This window comes from Miniopterus natalensis, chromosome 6 (assembly GCF_054644295.1).
Source record: "Miniopterus natalensis isolate mMinNat1 chromosome 6, mMinNat1.hap1, whole genome shotgun sequence".
Classification (NCBI taxonomy): domain Eukaryota; kingdom Metazoa; phylum Chordata; class Mammalia; order Chiroptera; family Miniopteridae; genus Miniopterus; species Miniopterus natalensis.
The window spans coordinates 64,129,508-64,148,548 of NC_142086.1; the positions used below are offsets into that span (position 1 = coordinate 64,129,508).

Sequence of the window (19,041 nt, forward strand, 5' to 3'; positions counted from 1 at the left end):
AGTTGTTGTAGGGAAAATATTTTTACCCTATTCTGTAACATTTTACTAAAGTAAATTCCACAAATTCCCACAGTTGCTTATTCAGTTAGATTTGCAATTAAGTTACATACACGAGGGCCCCAGGAGAAAGGAGAATATTAAAGACAGTTACCTTGACACTGCTGATTATAAAACCTGTACTGAAAAGGTAAATGGGAACAAGGACCACTAAAAAGATTCAATTAATTACCCACTTCATGCACTGGCAAAGTTGTGGACTTTAAATAGAGAATGGCATCTACTTTTGATTTGTCAGCTGTTGTCAAGAGTGCCAGGAAAATTCAAAATATACTTAGGTTTTCACAATGAACCACTGATTATACACACAGGCCTTGTCTCCTACGTGGGTTTTCTAATGTAAAGCATATGATTTTACATTAACAACAGCTGTACCCATCTCAGAACATTCTCATATTTTTAGTTTAAAATAGGACCCAGTGAACATGAAAACTAAAGTACTTCAGGTGGTTATTGTGGTGCAGAATAAAGGGCACCCCACACACCTGGATTCTTGTTTATAACAGTTACTGTTAACTTTTTTTTTGCCATATATATGAATCACTTTTTATTAAGATAATGATTACAAGGATTATTAGAATGGCGAGATAAATCATTTTTAAAGTTCTAATGACTGTAATTTTTTTCTATTAAAGCCTAATGAATTTTATTAGAAAGATCTACGAATTTTTAAAAAGGCATTATTTAAGGAATTTGATATCCAACATTGTCCCACTTTAATCCACATAGTATGACAAGTAATGAATAAATAATCTGACTCAGAAACCATAACAAAGATGAAAAGAACATTTTCTACACTTGTTATAAAAGTGTGACACTTGTCACCAGCCCACAGTAATACTATATTTTGTCATCACTATACATGGCAATTTGTAGATTACCACACTCATCTGCCGTCTCCACCTTATCCTTCCTGGTTGCTTCTGACACTCTCTCTGCTTATAAGAACTTCCAGAGAAAGTGCGCCCAGAGAGGGAAGGAAAAACTAAATTGAATTAGTCTATTAATTAGGACCTCTGGCTTAAAGGAAAAACATAAAAAATTTTAAAACATGAAAAAAAATGTACATTTCAAGCAGACTCTGCTTCCTGATGCTGTGTTTGAAGGAGAAACACTGTCAATATGTGATTAAGATTTCTTTATTATCACAGCTCTATCATTAGAATGTTTGTTCACTATTACTATTCAGGTGTTTATCATATTAGAAAATAGAGCTTGCAATTGGATTTGAATAAAACAATTTCCCAAAACTTCACCTTCAGAATTTCCATCAGTAATCTCCAGCAAGTACTTGAGTATTTCTGATCCACCATTGTCCTTTGGAGGATCTGGAAAGTAAGCAAATGTGACATAAAGTCATATATTATACAGCCTTAATTCTGCATTTAACCAAAAGGCACAATTAACATTATTTCATGCAACCCCTTTCATAAAAAAACAAAAGAAACAAACAAAAACATCAAGAAACCTTGACTACTATCTAATTATTCAAAGTTCTTAGAGCTAGAAATGGTAGAGCGTTTATTTAGTGAAACATGAGCAAAACTCAAAATATGAATTGATTTTTCTAAGAGTTATGTTAATACATTTATTTTGAGAATTCTGAAACCTGCTCTTTAATATCTGATGATTTTTATATAAGATGAAATATTTATATATTTCTTTTTATTTCACTGATATTATCACTGACCAGATTCTTTTGAGAGATGGGGGATGAAGGAAAGAGAAGTGCAGAATTTATTGACAAAATCAATTAAATGTCAGAATATAATAAAGCTGTTCTACCACAGATTGCTACTGAGCAAACTTTGTATCCCGACTGAAACTGATATGAAACCATAGTTGTGGATCAATGAGGACATGCACTTCAGAGGTGGAATGAGGAAGAGGCCCTGGCTTATTACCAGAGCCCTGTGGCACTTCGGGTCTTTAGTCCACTCCCAGCTGCCTGCAAGAGTTTTCTTTCCTGAGCGGAAACATATCTTGCATTGTAATTTCACAAGACTATGCAGAATTTACCTCTGTTATCAGTCGGCCACCTTTGTATTTCACATGTACCCTCAGATTACTCATATACAGATTTAGGAACTTGGCTTCCCTTCTCCTTTCACCTGCTATTTCCATTAATGTATACAGACTTTTATAATAGGTATTTAAAACAATAATCATGAAGTTAAATATTATAGCATATGGCTAATAAAAGTAAATATTCGGTGTTAACAAAACTTTCTAGGATTTTCTGAGAAAAAAAGCTTTACAGTCTGGCAAAAGGCACATCTAGATTTTTATAGTTTCTCTTAATCATATCCATCTTCCAGGGAAATACATACCTTAATAATTCTGTCTCAAAGTTACTAGGTAACTTGAAACAATTATATGTCTCAGTGGTTGGTCTCCAATAATGATTTAATAATGTTTTAAATTCCCTTTACATTCCCTTTACATTACTTGGCTGCCAGGTAAAATCTTATTTTAAATTTCTACTTTTTCTTTAAACTTTTCAGTAACTAGTATTATTATATGACATTAGTGATAATTATATGTATCGTAAGTTTTACATATAATTGCAAATGTTTACCAACATTCTAATGACATTCATTTCATTGAAATAATATGAGCAGCAGAGGTGAGCCACAATATCCTTCTACCTGATGCCCACAAACACTATATAATGAACTTCAATAGGAAAAATTCCTGAAGTTCAAGACCTCTGGTTACATACAAATGCCAACAAAAACTAAAGTTTTCCTAATTCATTTTAACTTGAACATTCTGTATGTCAAAATTTACTCATGATGACATACCTAAATTTTGAAATTTATCCTCAATATTAAACTTTATAAATCAATTTTTTTACATTAAATATGATTACATTCTTAAGGGCAAGCTATTAAATGAAATGTATATTCAGGGATTACTACACTCAAGTCAATAATACATTAAAAATATAGGAGGAAAACCATGTAATTAAGGAAAATCAGAAAGTGAGAGAGATGCTCTTAAAATTGTGCATTTTACCTACTTATAGAGTTCTCTGGGTTATTTCTCAGATGTACATTCCAAATGTGTAAACCTCCCTCAACTAATACTGCCCTTTTATTTTTATTTTGGTTTGTCACAACTGAAATTAATACAATTAAAAAATCTGTCCAAAAAGCAGCAATGGCAGCAAAACATACCCCACTTGACACTGAAGCCATGTGATGTCACTGGTCCTTTAATGAGGGGTCTGGTAGGCGGCCCAGGCCTGTCGGGACTTGTCGTACACACCAAAACTTCACTCGGACAACTTTTCCCTTCCATGTTAGAAGCAGTCAGCTGTACCACAAGAAAACAGTAACATGCTCTAGACATCAGCTATTAAATCAATGGTGATTTTTTTAACATGGCAAGATCAAGGCATACATAAACACTCTCTCTCTCTCTCTCATACGCGCGCGCGCGCACACACACACTCTTTCTCTCTCAATCTCAAACCACTGATTTGTAAGTATTTCTTTATGAAGTATTTGTTTTCTGTATAGTTGGCTATTAACAATTAAAAATAAAATACTGTGGGTTTTAGCTAAGGGCGTTTTTACTCTTTCAAGAAGACGTAAAACGAAGCCAGCATATCACCACCTTTTCTTATTGTTTTGTGGAAGGAAAACACGGAGAGGGCAGAAAGCAGACAAATATAACCTCACTTGTTTAGAGTAGGGCAATGCCACCTTGTGGAGAAATGCTGGCAGTGTAGCTGTGTTCTCATAGCATCAAATAAAAAATAGCAAGGCTTCCTTAAAATATCAGAAACGATCTTTTTCCTCAAACAGTAACAACTTTCACTTGAGGATTTGACAGCTGTTTATTGAGTGACTACTACATGCCAAGTAACACCATTTGACCCCCAAATTAGAGAAGGGAGGGTGGAACCTCCTCTCCCCAAAATGCACTGTTATATTAGAAAACAGTGCTGTGGCAGGGTCAATAAGCAGTGCTATAGCATCAGGTTTTCTCTCTCAACCATGGCAAAGCACTGCTTGTGGCCACAACATAAAGTCCTACTGTGACATTAATGCTGGTTTTTAATAACCAAAGCAAAAGCCTAAGTTGGAGCGTGTAAAGAAAAATAAAGACGCCTGAGGGGAAAAAATGGACAGAAGAGCAAAAGAAAATGGAGAATGAAAGAGAAATCTGATGAAAAGGAGAAACAGCAGAGAAAGGCGCGATGTTGTGCAGGTGAGACAGGGGCACTGAGCATAGGTTTGGGTCTTCCTGGGCGAGGCCATCTGGCCATGCTGTAATACAATTTATTACAGCACATTACGAGTTTTCTCTCTGAAAAGCAGATTTTAAAATTAAAGTATGGTGTGCATTTTATAAATGTTACTTTAAAAATCTAAATGCATTGAACTAAAAAAAACACACAAAACTTTTAACCTATAGAGTCAATTTGAAACAGTAAGTGGGTGAAACATAAAACAGCTTCTTTTTAAAGCACGTCAGGTACCAAAATGACTGACTCACCCTGAATTTATACTGTGTGCTTCTTTTGAGATTTTTCACAGTACAGGTTAAATCCTCTCCAGTGTATTTTGGGTGGAAAAGGTTATCCTGAAAAGGCAAAGCCAAAAAAAAAACACAAAAAAACAAAACAAAAAACCATCAGTACCATAAAATCTGGGCATGAAATACCTGTGTATGTAGGATTTTTATATTGCCTCTTTCCTCATCACCAGCAGGCCAGAGGTGTGGCAGCTGCTATAAACAAGTATCAGGAGCCCTTGGTGCAGTGGAGAGCACTCTAGCTTTAGGCAAAAATTTAACACTATCCCACTGTAATTTCTCCTGGGTCTGTCCCACTTAATTGTGAGGCTAATACTAATTTAAATGACAACAATGCTCTCTGAGAGAATGTAAACTTGCTGTGGAATAGATGTTACCATATGCGTTCCTTAAGAGCTAACTTTTCCCTGTTACTCAATAAGCATTTTAAACAAAGAATTTAACAACCAAACAGTACTTGTTACAAAGCAGTCCGTACTTTAAAAAATTATTTAATTCAATGTTGTCATGAGAAAAGCCTCTTGTACTGAGGTCTTCACTGCTAAACTGCAGTGTGCTCTGCAATGAACCATGGCTGAGATTTCTGACCACACAGTGTCCTCTTCTGGCCAAGGGAGAAAGGACAGCTTGGATGGGGAAAGTGTGATCCTTTAAGAGGATAAATATCCCACTCATAGCTGAATGTACAGAATTCATTTAATAGTATTTTCAATCATCCATCCATCCATCCATCCATCCATCCATCCATCCATCCATCCATCCATCCATCCAATATTCCTGAGCACCTTCTATGCATCAGGATCTCTTTCCTATGCTCTAGGGGGTCAGCACTGCCCAAGAACAGACAAAGCCTTGCCCAAAGAAGCTTACATGCCAGTTGAAGAAAGTGACTAAACAAACAAAACCTATATATAAATATGAAGCATGCCATACAGTGTTAAGTGCTATGACAAGAAGTTAAGCTTGGTAAAAGGACAGAATATGGACCTAGCAAGGCACTGCAGGTTAAATAAGGCAGCCACAGTGCGGCTCTTTAAATTAAATACAATTAAAAATTTAGTTCCTTGGGCCTCCAGCCATATTTCAAGTGCTTAAGAGTCATGTGGGATTAGGCATTACCTTACTGGACAGCATAAACCATAGACCATTTTTATCATCACAGAAAGTTGGATTAGACAATACTGTTTTACAAGAAGGGGTCTTGAAAGAGGTGCCATGTGAGAAGAGACCTGAAGGAAATGAGGGAGGTGAGTCAAAGATATCTGGAAGGGCATTCTTGCTGCAAGGCTTAGGAAGTGCAAAGGCCCTGAGGCCGGGGCACGCCTGGTGTGTTCAGAGACTAAGGTGGCAGGAACAAAGGCTCCCTCCAATAGCGTAGGACCTTTAGGCACTGTAAGAGCTCAGGCTTTTACTCTGGAAGATACAGGATGGCACTGAGACGGGAAGGGTTCTGAGCACAGCATGGGCAGGACTGTATTTTATCGGATAGGATCCCTCAGGCTTCCTGTGGAGAACAGAGTCTAGTATAGTAAGGGTGAAGGTAGGGAAAATACTTAGAAGCCACCACAATAATCCAGAGTGAGTTGATGGTGGCTTGTAAAAGAGTAGCAGCTGGGGAGATGCTGAGAAATAGTGAGAGTCTAGAATAATTTCTGAAGGAGGATTTAAAAGCATTTGCTGACTTTTTACATATGGAGTCCAGGATGACTGCTTGGGATTTTAGTTCCCCACGTGAGAGGGGAGACGCCACTCACTGAGATGGGAAAGACTGTGGAAAGGACAGGTGCTAGGGGTGGTGGCAGTCGTCGTGGTAGAAATGAAGGGCTTGGCTTTGAATTTATGTAGCTAATCGAATGGCACGGTGTCCGGAAGTTATGGCAATACTGAGTTCCACAGGACACGCACAAGGGTACACGTATGAATGAAATGAAACTCACATTCTCATCCTCCTGGATCTCCAAGGTGTAGGTGACCGCTTCCTCGGGTGAACAGCCTTCTGGTTTATTCCACTGCAACGTGACCCATGTGACACCAGCTCGAACAAGTCTTGGCGCAGAGGGCATCTGGGGAATGTTTCCTAATGTGTAGCACACCACCTCTTGGCTATAACCACTGCAGAGAAAGAAGCCCGGGGACACACAGGCTTAGAGCATGTGAAGAGCCCCAGAATTTTACATGAGGAAGGATAAGTCTGCCTCCTGCCCAAGCTGCTTGGGTTGCCCAGTCTGGGGCCTGACGGGTTCAGCAAGCAAAGGAAGGCGTTGAGATATTTCCTACCACGACTTTTATTTTAGTTGCCAGTGTGCCCCTTTGGTCTGCTGCTGAAAAAGCACACCACGTTCAGGACAATATATGTAGGAATTTATTTCTCTCCAAAAGCACTCTGCAGAAAGCACAACATAGTGCAGTGTTTACCAAGCTATGAGCCACACTACCAAGGAGACTTCCAATCAGTGTGAGCACAAATGACATCTGTTGATGAAACAAATATTTTACAAACACATACAGTGCTATTTTTCAAAAGCTTGTGGGTGCTTCTAGTCATTTACAGACTCTTGAACCATGGAAGCCTTTATTATGACTTTTCAACCAGTGAACTCTAAAAATTCAGTGGCGATCAAGGGTGGGGAGGGAGGGCTGTACAACCTGCTGATGCTAAAAAGATTTTTAGGCTAGAAAAGAGGTTGGGGGCCAATGATGTGCAGAACCTTTAGGGTTTTCAACAAGGAGTGATAAAAGAAAAAGACTTTCCCCTTAATCAAGTTACCCAGGAAATGCAACTGAAATACATTCCTTTCAAAGCATCTTTAATCCGCTGACGCTTCACTGTCCACTGCTCTTGTCTGTCTTCTGCGGCTTCCGAGCTGCAGAGTCCTGGCAGTCCAGATTCTCTCCAATCCTGCATCTACCCTCAGCTTGACGACTGGCTGGCATAGCACCCCTCTCTATCAGGGAATACTCACACACAATTGAAAAAGGCAAGAGAATGAGTAGTTTGCTAAAGTGATGAAAGAAAAAGGGCACATGACCTGAAGAAAAATAAAGCTCCAAGAGGAATTCCTTTTAATATCTGCACTACTACCTTCATTCTAGTTCTCAGAGACCTCTCGCGGGGCCTTTGCATACAGTTTGTAAGATTGCAAGCAGGCTGCACAGGGGAATTATCACCTTGGGAGGGGCCTTCTACCCTCTGATTAAGATTCCCTCTCGAAAAGGCTCAAAGTGGTTCAGTGTGGAGGCAGCAGGCGTCCCCATGCCTTCCAGTGGCATGAGAAGGAGACTCAGAATCATTACACAGATAAGAAAACGCCATACCTGGTGCCAATGTCATTCCGAGCAGCCAGCCTGAATGTGTATCCCATCGCTGGACAGAGCTTTGTCAACTTGCAGTGCTTCTGGCTCCCAAAGAAGCACTGCCTGAAACCACTGTTTCTTTTTCCCTAAGAAAAATGCACATAAATTAAAAAAAAAATTTACTGCAAGAAAATGAAGGAACATTTTGAATACTCATTTAACTTCCTAGTTTGGATGAACAAAACCAAGAGAAGGAAAGCTTCTGGAGAAGTGTCTGGGTTACACATCAAAGTGCTCTACAACGAAATGTCCTCCTTAGCATGAAGGCACTACAGAAAATTCTGTAACTGAGATGAGTAACACTGTACTTGTGTTATTTCTAAAGTGGCTTTTGGTTAACAAAATGAAAAGGTCTTCTCAGGCGCATGACAATGCAATGCACAATTTCTAGATCTTGCTCACTCATGATGGCCAAACTGCCCAATCTGACAAACTAAGAGTGAGTCTGCAGCCCCGGAGGGATCGCTGGCTCTGGAAATGCCCAGTCCTTCCAGCAACTGCCCAGCACCTGACGACCGGGCTATACAGCTCAGCCTGCCATAGAAAGCCCTCCCTGGCCTTCTCTCTCCTCTCCTGCCTTGCAGCAGCCACCAATCTCCATACATGCACATTCCAGCGATGGGGAGCTACTTGCTCACTGATCCCTAAATACTGGCCACATGCCTTTGAACAATCTCATCCACATCTGCTTTTCTCATAACAGTGCTCTGGACAGACAATTTGGGAGCTCAATCAATGCTTACAGAGGTGAAATGAATGTCTGATTAGCACTTGGAACATTGGCTGAGTTCATTTATATGTATTATAGCTACTCTTAAGTGTCTTATGAGACTGGAAATATATTTCTAATGCCTTCCTAGCCTTACATGCTGCTTCAAATTCCTTGAAGTGAAATGAAAACACTCCAGTGGGTTCTCTTAATAGAGCAATGAGTATGAAAAAAAAACCCTTAATTGCACTGTGCCATGCTCTGAGGCATGAAATATATCAGCAGGTTGCTAGAACAAATACTTCAAAGCTATAATCCACAGTATTTTACCTATGTTCATGCAAAGAAAACCACCTGCTAACACTGAATGTACCTTAGCATTCTAATCAGATGGTCGTGCCCAGGGCTTTCAGAAATAGGTTTGAAATTCTCAACTTACTTTATAAAAAAAGAAGCACATTTTTCTCCTAAGAAAATTTAAACATTTCCTTCCTTAAGCAGGCTTCCAAATGCTTACCACTACTAAAACACATTCCAGGTGAAGTTTAATTAAAAATAAAATAAACACACAACTAGCTTAAAGTGTCACTAGGGTGAATAGATTAAAAACAACCATGCCACATTCATCCTCAAACTAACCCTTCCCCACTCTCCCCACCCTGAGCCAGGTGGTGCCTCTCCGGGAAGGGAGGGAAAGTCCTAATAGACTTTAAGATCCAAAGTTCAATTTATCAAGGGTTCAAAGTACATTCAGGTGCAAACCGTAGAGCATAACGTTTTTTCTACCGCTACTTGAGTGAAGTCACTGTGTCCTTCTGCTTACTTTAACCTTGAGTATTAAGGCTGCTGCAGACGATTTATTTTACATACATTTGCATAATTACACCCAGAGTCTGATTACTCTGTGCCCTGGTATGTTCTGTATCCCTTTCAGGCTGTAGCGTGATCTACCTTCTTTTTCCTCTATTTCTGGGCTCAGAGTAAACAGAGCAAGAAAGGTACATCCTGCCGCCACGGAAGCCTCATTCCTTCCAAACCCGACGTTGGCTCCCCTTCAATGCCTCATTTTTCCTATTTCTTTGTTTGGTCTCCTTTGCCCATTTCTGGTGCTTAGAACTACAGCCAGTAAATAAAAGTCAGTCTGTGCCTTACTAGGTTGATTTGCTTTAGCATGGTGAAAGCCAGACGGTCTGTGATTTAAATGAGAAAAAAAGAGTGGGGAGGCATCAATGATGAGAACTAGACTTTTCTTTGCAAGGGGCTCACTAAAGAATGGGGTGGGGGAGGCATTCTGTGACCTTTAAGACATTTCCTATGTTGCTAACATTTTTATTTTTAATTTCTACTTCAGTATCAGGAACAATTGCTAAATAAACTCCAACTTGTTTAGACAAAGCTTGCCAAATTTTCCATCTTACTGCTTCCAAGATGTACTACATGCATGGTCCTTAAGAACACGAAAAAAGACCCAGATTTGCAGAAATCTTAGCATCAGGTTTTAGAAACAATACCTGTAGCATCAGAAGGGGGAAGGGTACAAATAGTTCAAAAACTTAGAAGAAAGGTTTAATGGTGAATTTTTAGAAGTCACTAAGGATAGAGCAAACACAATGGAAAGTAGGTTAAAATAATTCAGACATTAGAGAAGCTTCTGAGTAAAAGAAAATCACGTATGCCAAGGAGATTATTTTTAAAAGGGCTACTTGGGGAGAAAAAAAAAAAATTCATAAAAGTCATTGCAGGGCAGTGATCTACAGCTGAGAAGTAAGAAAATGAGGATGGAGGATGCCCTGGGATCCAGCGACCCGATGGCTCAGGATCACCCTGGTCTCCTAAGACGGGACGTGCAGCCTCTGGAATGGCTCTGGGGCTTAGGTGTTAAAGTACAAACTCAAAGGTACAGGTGATGTTGAGAATCTGCCTGTGAACCAAGAGGAAGTCCAGGTTGCAAACAGCATTCATAAATAAAATATTATCCAGTTCCTGTGACAGAAACAGATAGGATTTTTTTGAAAAAAGATATTGCTTTAGAAGATTGAAAGATTCAGACAAACTGGCAGGAATAATTACATGAATAATTTAATCATTGTTTATCAAAATTAAATATATCCAAGCCACTAATGTCAGTGAAGTTTTACAGATGGCAAATCTTAACTCCCGATTTTAATAGCAGCATGGCTCCAGATGACTCTGAGAGATGACAAACCGCCACATTCCCTGTTCTAGTAAAATCTAATTTAAACTACACAGGATTACTGAGGTATATTAGCTTTACTTGGAAAGGAAACTTACTTTTTAATAATTTAAAGTCATCCTTGTGCAAAGTTTCCCACTAAAACATGATCCTAATAGAAATGGGTAATCTGACAATTATTGGGCCTGCTGTCATCCATAACCTGGTCAAACACAGGAAGCAGGTCCAACTGTGGCCCAGGTCTTGTCCTGGCCAACCACTGTGCTAGGCCACTTGGGGTGTGTCCCACAGAGGAGAGTGAAGAGTGGGGGTCTTAGAAGGCCCAGGCCTTGGCTGGTCCACAGGGAAGAGACGGGGCACGGATGCCCAGGAGCACCCGATTCTCTGTATATTGGGAGATCAGGTTTGCAGCATGTAGCATCAGGAGCAGAGCCTCCCTAGGAAGAGCAGCTGAATTCCTGCTCTCCTGGGAAGGAAAAACTTCACCCCAACTGAGTAAAAGGGGAGAGGAGGCCTCGAGCCGACACCCTGGACGGTACTGGAGTGGACCAGGCACTGGGCTCTCTGACATGAAGCACCACACCCCGCCTTGCGCAGCCCTCACCTCCTCCTGCCGGCGTCTACAAGCTGAAAAGGGCAGATTTCAGGGTTCCCTGGCTTGTTTCCATTGCACCGTGTTGGGCATGCCCAAGCCCACATTAAGTTCACTCAAGGACACAGCTAATCTTTACTAGAATGTGAAGAAATCTTAAAGAACAAATCAACTGTGGGCCCATAAACTTTTCAGCACTCAATTTGGCGTGAGGCGAGGCGTTACGGGCCTGGGTTGCTTTCTTTTTCAGTTGAGCATTCCTCTTCTCACTCGACTGAATTTATGGTTCTTGCTAATCTACTGTCATTCCACACCCGGGCCTGACCTGAGAGCACCAATTCAGCACCCAAGGCCCAGGGCTCTCTACTTCTGGTCAAAACTGCTCTCCAGGAAAGCACTGGATTTGCCATCAAACTGGCTCACGTACACACAATGTATCAGATCAGTCCTTCCCCAGTCCAGAGCTCCTAGTTTTGCTTCCATCTCCTCTTTCTTACTCGGAACAAAAACACGTCGCACGTCATCTACATTCTAGACCCCACTGGATCGGCCTATTCTCCACTCCTACTAGCATGTCGCAGGCAGCCCGGTCCCTATGTACTGCAACTCTCCTGACCTATGCTGGACGTCTCATTTATCCGATCCTTGGTGAGCGAGGGCCTCCTTTCAGTTCTAGATTCACAAAGGAAGTCACCATCTTTGGGGGAAGCCCCGGCCTCATAACAGAAAACCACACACTCCTGCAGCATCTGCCTCTACTGCTCCCTCCTCATCCTCACTCACTTCCGAGAAGGGTCATGAATTTGGTTACAAGTCTAATAACAATGTATCCAGATGTTCTTCTGGATCCAATAAGGTTCCTGCTAAGTTCTGAAGACTGTCAATAACCTCTAACTTTTTGTCAGACTGTGAAAGGGCCCAATCTTGGAGAGCAGGGGTGAGAGAAGGAAGTGTGGAGGAGCATGTGAAATATACTTATGCGGCTACACAGCAGAGAATGACTCACCCTTGGTAACATTTTTCAAGATGTGTTAATAACTATAGGGACAAAGATATTACATATCAAACATTACTTCATTGTTTAAAATGATATTTGGAATGAAATATAAATATAAAAAGTTTTAAATATTTTGAGGAACATAGACTCTACTTTCCTATTTTATCTTCTGTCCTTTAAGTATCTACTTGAATATTACTCCATTACTCTCTAATTTAGAGTTTAATTAAAATTAGCTATTAAATAAAATTATAACATATTTCTTAATTATCTCCCTCCCCCGAAAAATGTAAATACTTTCCTGATCTCCTGTGAGTCACCCAAAGGAGTATGTTGGACCCAGTGCAATGACAGGCAGAGGCATTAACTGGCAGGAGTACTGTTTACCTCAGGGGTTCCCTCTCCTTATCACTAGGGAGCAGGAAGTGATCTCTTCCATCTGCTAACTGAACAGAGAGTGCCCTGAACAAGCAGGCCCTGTGGCTGGAGGAGCTGCACTGGGTACAGGGTCTGAGTCCTGTCTGACCACACATTTCTGGGGACATATTTACCTTCCTTCTCCTTCTACCCAGAAGACTCAGAAGGGAAACAGGGGCAGGAAAAAAAGTTACGTTGTACTTTCAGAGTTCATGACCTCATATCTTATAGCATACGTACTCAAACACACCATCTGTGCTATACAAAGATAAAGGAAAAAATATTTATTAATGGTTTCTCATGACTAAGAGAGTCAAGAGAAGCCTTATGTCACATGGTAGTGATTTTAAACATGTCCAAAAATTCTTTGATACTCTACCACCAAGGAGCAAAATCTATGGGCCTTTCCCTTGAATGGGGATGTGTCCATGACTCACTTGTAACTGAGAGAACATGAAGTTGTGTAACTTCCCAGGCTGGGTCTGAAAAGGTGACGACGAAGCTCATCTTTTCCCTGGGCTCATTAACTTTGCCATTCTGACTCCCTACTGGCTGCCATGCTGTGAGGGAGCCCCAGATGAGGTCCTACCAAAGCCACCAGTGACCACTAGACTCGTGAATGAAAACCCCACCAGAAGATATGAACCCCCAGTGAGCCCTCCCAGCTGAAGCTCCAGCAATTGTGGAACCCAGACAGGACATTCCCCCAGTGTCCTGTCCAAATCCCCCCACCCCCTTAGGAACATAAGAAAGTGGCTGCATTAAGCCAGTAAGTTTGGGGTAATTTGTTATGCAATATTAATTACACTCTTCTATTTTGATGTCTATATATGTTTACAGTATGAAGTTTTTCAGTAAACTTTTATAATTTCCTCCTGCACTACAAATACCGAGGAGGCAAGGGAGCGGAGGTGTTCATGCAAGTATACACGTGTTTAACGTGTGCCTGAATAAAGGCTGCTATTTTCCACATGCAACTTAGTACATGCCTTTCCCCCAAAAAACATCCCACAAAAAGTAAGGCCTCTCTGAAGAGATTTTAAAAATTATTTTTGTAGAAGGTAAAAATGTAAGCATATTCTTCAATGATAAAGGTAAACCAGTACCATTAATCAAAGGCAATCAGGTTACTTTACCTTACAGAGTTACATTTTAGACTGAATTAAGATTTTTCGTAATGTTATCGCCAAAAGTTATAGAGAACTGTGGAGACATTTTAAAATACAGACATGCAACAGTCCTTTGAGGATGGTTTAGATATGGCCTAACTCAAAGCTACAGGAGTGAACAAATTAAAAAACTTTTCAAAGGGCTTCTACCTGTAACCTCTCTTTGGTATCTATTTATAAACACATAATGGAAAAAAGTTCCAGGGGAGAAATCAAGTTATAAGTGGGTATATGTCTATTTGAAAACTGGTACCTAAATATATAAAAAGAACTTGATTCATTTGCAACTAATTTTTAAAGTTAAAAATGTTTAAAAGTAACTGTTAATTTGTGAAACTATGTAACCAAAAAACTGAAAACAATTTTTTTCAAGTCAGTTTTCTTTTTTATTAACTTATGTATCTTTATAAAGCTGTCCTCAATACTTAGGAAAACGAATCAACTGAATGGGTTGTCTTCCTGTTAAGGAATTAACACATCCATGGCCAGTTCTAACATATAACTCACATATGCTCCAATTAATTCAGGCTAGTGTTTTCCTGCCAGGAGTAATTCTCTAGACTGTGGGGAATGTGGTTGCTCTGGCTAACATTTCCAATTACCCTGGCACTAGTGACCCTGGAAGCTGGTATTTCCAAAACTGGCACTAATAGATGAAGTTGGCTGATATTTTCAATTTACTTCAAATTAACAGTGTGGAAATGATCCTTCCTGTTCCTCTTTCTGTCACAAGAAAATGAGAGTGGCCAACACAAGGGTGCCAGAATCGATGGTGAACAGGCTCCCTCTGGTCACGTCACTTCTACTCTTCCTGATGTTTTCTTTCCATTGACCTCCTTCTCTTACAGGTTCTTTCACAGCCACGCCTGCTGCCTTCTCAATCTGCTCTTAACCAGGTTTGATAACTGTCTGCTAAGTAAGTTACATGAATTTGATTATCAGTTGTTTTGTGCTGTGGTCTATGGCTGCTGGATCCAGACATGGGCTGAGTGATTCTGGGCGGGGCACTCTTTGTAACAGGCATAGTTCAACCTGTCAGAAATGGCAAAGATAAATCAAATAAAAAATAAGGTTTACTAGCCAACTGAACAACTGCCAGGCTCGGAGATTTAGTCTGCTAGTACGTCTATATTTAGAAGTTGTTCTAGCACTGGCCAACCCTAGGCAACATCAAAGATAAATGTTGGCTTGGGAAATAAAAGAGCATGTATGTGCAGCATAACCATATATAAGAAGGGGTTCATAAGAGGGAGGCGGAGACACTCCCCATCTGGGTGGATTCAAAAGTTCCCTGTGCCAAACCTCACTCTCCCCTCAGTGATGCCTCTTTCATTTTACTGAGTACTCTGGCACAGAGGAACTTTCAAAGGTAAGAGTAGGGGGTGGGATAGTTTGTGGTTGCAGGCTTCTAAATAAATACTGCATTCATTTTATCCCCTAGCACACTAGCTTTTCTATTAGTGAGAGAGGCTTGGCTACCTGAAATAGGCAAGGATGACCAGATCCTCTAACTTAAAACAAACAAACATAATTTCCCTATATATCTCTCCGTATATGGTGGTCCATCGAGGTCACTGCTTTAAGATCAACATGTTGAGACTGCCCCAGTGAAGGGAAAGGAGAGGAGCAAGGTGGTGGTTTGGGACAGGCATCCTGTACTAGTCACACGTGAACTGAGAACTGAATGGGCTCAGTCCATCCACCAGACCAAAGCCCAAGGCCGCTGTCTCCCAGCTAGCAACGAACAAGCACGACAAACACAAGGACCAAGATGGGTATTCGTAACGTAGCCTCAGCCGGAAGCTCCCCACGTATTCTGCTGCCCAAACACATAACTTCATCTCGCACACATGTGACAAATGGTAAAGAGCAGGGAGAGTATCTGCTTTAGGTGTGCAGGTGGCTGGGGCTGAGGTCCCTAAGAGAGAAGGCTCCTTTAGGCTCACCTCCGCCTTTGGTACCTATGGTCCTCTCTGAGTTATTCAATCTGCCCTGGCCTCGTTTCCTTCAACAGAGCTCCAGGGGAGGAAGCCATTCTCCTGGCTCTCCGAAAGCACTCCTGGTCATGGCAGTGAAGGTCTGTAATGTGGCAAGATACCGTCACTCTGCCAGTCACTGATTCGGCTTCAGGCACTTGTGCGAAAGATGGTTTCTGATGGACAGAGAGCCAAACAACCTGAGACCCCTACCCTCCAACCTCCACAAGGGCATTTCCTGAGAATGACCATGGGCCTGGGCAAGTAGCACCTTCTCAACATTTCAGCCAGACACTGGAAATGGGGTGAGGAATGGGCACAGGCCTTCCCAGTTTTCTCCACGGGACCAACATGATATTCAACCTAAGGCAGTGTGGTGCTTCAGACAGTGTCAATGCATGGTCCCCTCAGGCACTCTCTTCTCAACCCCTTTGTGAGATCAGTGTCACTCTGTCTCTTCCAAGGACAGCTGTTGTCTAACCTGAAAAGCCATGTGCCAATTCACGTGGGCGAAAAATGTTCTGAAAGATTATCAGTACTAACAGTCAATACCTACATTAAAGTTATCTGATTAATAAACTAGTTATCAAGTACCTCCTATGGGGCCAGCTCAATTGCTAAAATGAGCTAAGTTGGTTCCTTCTGAACTAGATGCCCAAGAAGTGACAGTCTGGGGCCTGCCTGCAGCAGGATTGCTGAGCACCACCTGGCTTGCTGGTGGTCCCCCGTGAGCGAATGGGCTCTACCTGCTGCTGGCCTTTTCTGCTCTATTTCAGATTATACATCCTTGATTTCCTTAGTATTTATTTTATTCTTAGTCTGCTGTGTTTTATAGCTGTGTTGGCTTATTAAGTCACCAGGAGAGCCAGATGTGAAATTCCTTTTTGGGCTAGCTGAGACACATGTGAGGAGGATTCTTGGGAACTCCAGTAGCACATTCCCACAAAGCTATTTTTCTGATTCTTTTGTATGTTCCCTGTGTGTCATGCCCAGAAACTATGCTAATGGCCAATGAATATCTATATATAGCACTGACGTCCGTTTTTGTTTAGTGCAAACCAGAGACACTAATCTCAGGGTTCCTGTTTAAGTTCCCAACAGAAGAATGTCACATTCCTTTCATTCAGTCCTAATCGTTGACTTTTTTTTACCCCAGGTCTTAACTTGTGCTTAGGTGACATGAAAAAATCATTACACTGGATTTCATTTAATCTTAACCCACCTCTGAGATTAATGACATAATTTTTGAAGTGGAGAAACTGAGGCTTGGGGGTTTAAGTTACTTGCTTGACTAGTAAGAGACAAAACAGAGACTACTAATCCATGTCTCTTTAGGTGAACACCATGTCATTGATGCATCTCACTGATGTGAATCCATGCCACAGATTCACAGCAAGATCGTAGGAGACCAGCATTTGCTGAGTAAACAGCTGCAATAGCACCAGTTAGTATTTCTGCATGGCACAATTTAATACAATGTCTAAGAGTAGAACTCACAAGTTTCCATAAATACTTCCTTTAAGGAATTTATGTTTTCTAAAATGGAAAAAACGTTCCCTTTTGACCATGAAGTTTGCCCCTTTACTCAAGTTTTTAAGGAAAAAGCCAGATCACCATCCCTTAAAACAGACTGACTAGGCAGGCATTTATGTGTAAATTTATGCAGAGGTTGATAATTCTTTTTCATAAAAGCCCATCCCTACACCAGAGGCATCTATATCCTCAATCCTTCCCTCTTAGCTCCTTCTAGGGAAAAACCCCCACCTCTACTGTGTCATCCAGCAGAGAAGCAACAGAGGGGCAAAGTTCTCTTGGAAGGAGGGGATGGGGCAGGTCAACGGGATTAGCTCAGGGTGGCCCATAGATGGTGAGCTGTAAGCACAATTTCCATGAGAAATCTAGCATCTAAGCATTGTTCTGCTGCTAAAACAGTAAGAAGCTTTTCTCCTATTCACAATTCTGGATTAAATTAAAACAGTTCATAAGAGTTTCTGTTGTTTGTCTTTTAAATCAGCACTAGGTGTAACATTCCAATCTAGGAGAAGGAAGAAACCATCACAAGGTTTCATACCTGCTTCCGGCCAGCCTTCAGAGCAAGGATGACGTGTAGATTAAGCATGGGGCAGAGGCATATTTTGAGCAGAAAGAAACAGAAACACAACGATGACTCTTCCAATAGTCAAGTAGAAAACTACCTTGAAAATGGCCTGCTTTGCTGCTCATAACAGGGAGTCTCCCGGAGCAGCAAACAGTGGCTAAGATCTACAAAACTTTAAGGCTAGACAGCAGGCTCCAAGGCTCAACACCACAACTCATCCGAGTCAGCACTACGTGGGACGTGGCCAACCCAAAGGCCACACCTTTCCAAGTTATGAAAACTGATCTGTTTCAGGGGGAAACTGAAACTGATGCCATGGCTGAAAAGCTAAGGACACCTGTGCATTCCATTTTTAGTTGCTCATTACCATCTCACACTCACAGTTACTTCCCACATTGGCTTAAAAACTACAGGATTGCCTAGTTACAATTATTAATAGAGAAAAGTAGGCAGCTAACCCTCTTGAAGAACTCTCAGTGAGTGATTTCAAGTGAATTCTACAGAACAGTGACGTGACATTAATGGCAATGGATTTAGGGGAGGTGGTGTATCAGCTGTCTCCTGGGCTATAACGTTTCTGTTTCTGTTCCTCATTAGGGCCACACCTGCCTTCAGAGACCTGCTGATTCCCAACTTAGCTGAGAATTTTAGAAACACAGACTGTCAATCTGCCTTGTCAGAAACTTGACTTTTGAAATGACAGGATGGGCAGGAATAGACTGGTTACCATAGCTTATATTCTCATTGCCAGGAAACCCAATGGTACCACTTTTTAATTGTTTCAGGGAGACTGGAAAGGAGGAGATATAACATAAAGCAAAGAAGCTAATGGATGAAACAATTTGAGAAGCACAAGGCTAAGTTTGTTTCTTTATAGCTATTCAAAAATATAGGAAGATAGCATGGCATTAGCTTTCCCAGCTATCAGAATAG

General features: G+C 41.0%; 1 protein-coding gene across 5 annotated transcripts in view; it reads right to left on the reverse strand.

The window, feature by feature from the left end:
- The window catches only part of FNDC3B (fibronectin type III domain containing 3B), a 294,875-nt gene that overhangs the window by 40,152 nt on the left and 235,682 nt on the right, over positions 1-19,041 (reverse strand). For 4 of the 5 annotated variants that reach the window (XM_087818324.1, XM_087818322.1, XM_087818323.1 and 1 more), the window contains 5 exons: positions 7,918-8,042; positions 6,540-6,714; positions 4,564-4,650; positions 3,237-3,375; positions 1,314-1,385 (listed from right to left, as the gene is read on the reverse strand). In XM_087818324.1, coding sequence (XP_087674450.1) covers positions 1,314-1,385; positions 3,237-3,375; positions 4,564-4,650; positions 6,540-6,714; positions 7,918-8,042 — 598 coding nt within the window. The remainder of the gene's footprint in view (positions 1-1,313; positions 1,386-3,236; positions 3,376-4,563; positions 4,651-6,539; positions 6,715-7,917; positions 8,043-19,041) is intronic. The other variant, XM_087818325.1, reaches the window with a different exon arrangement.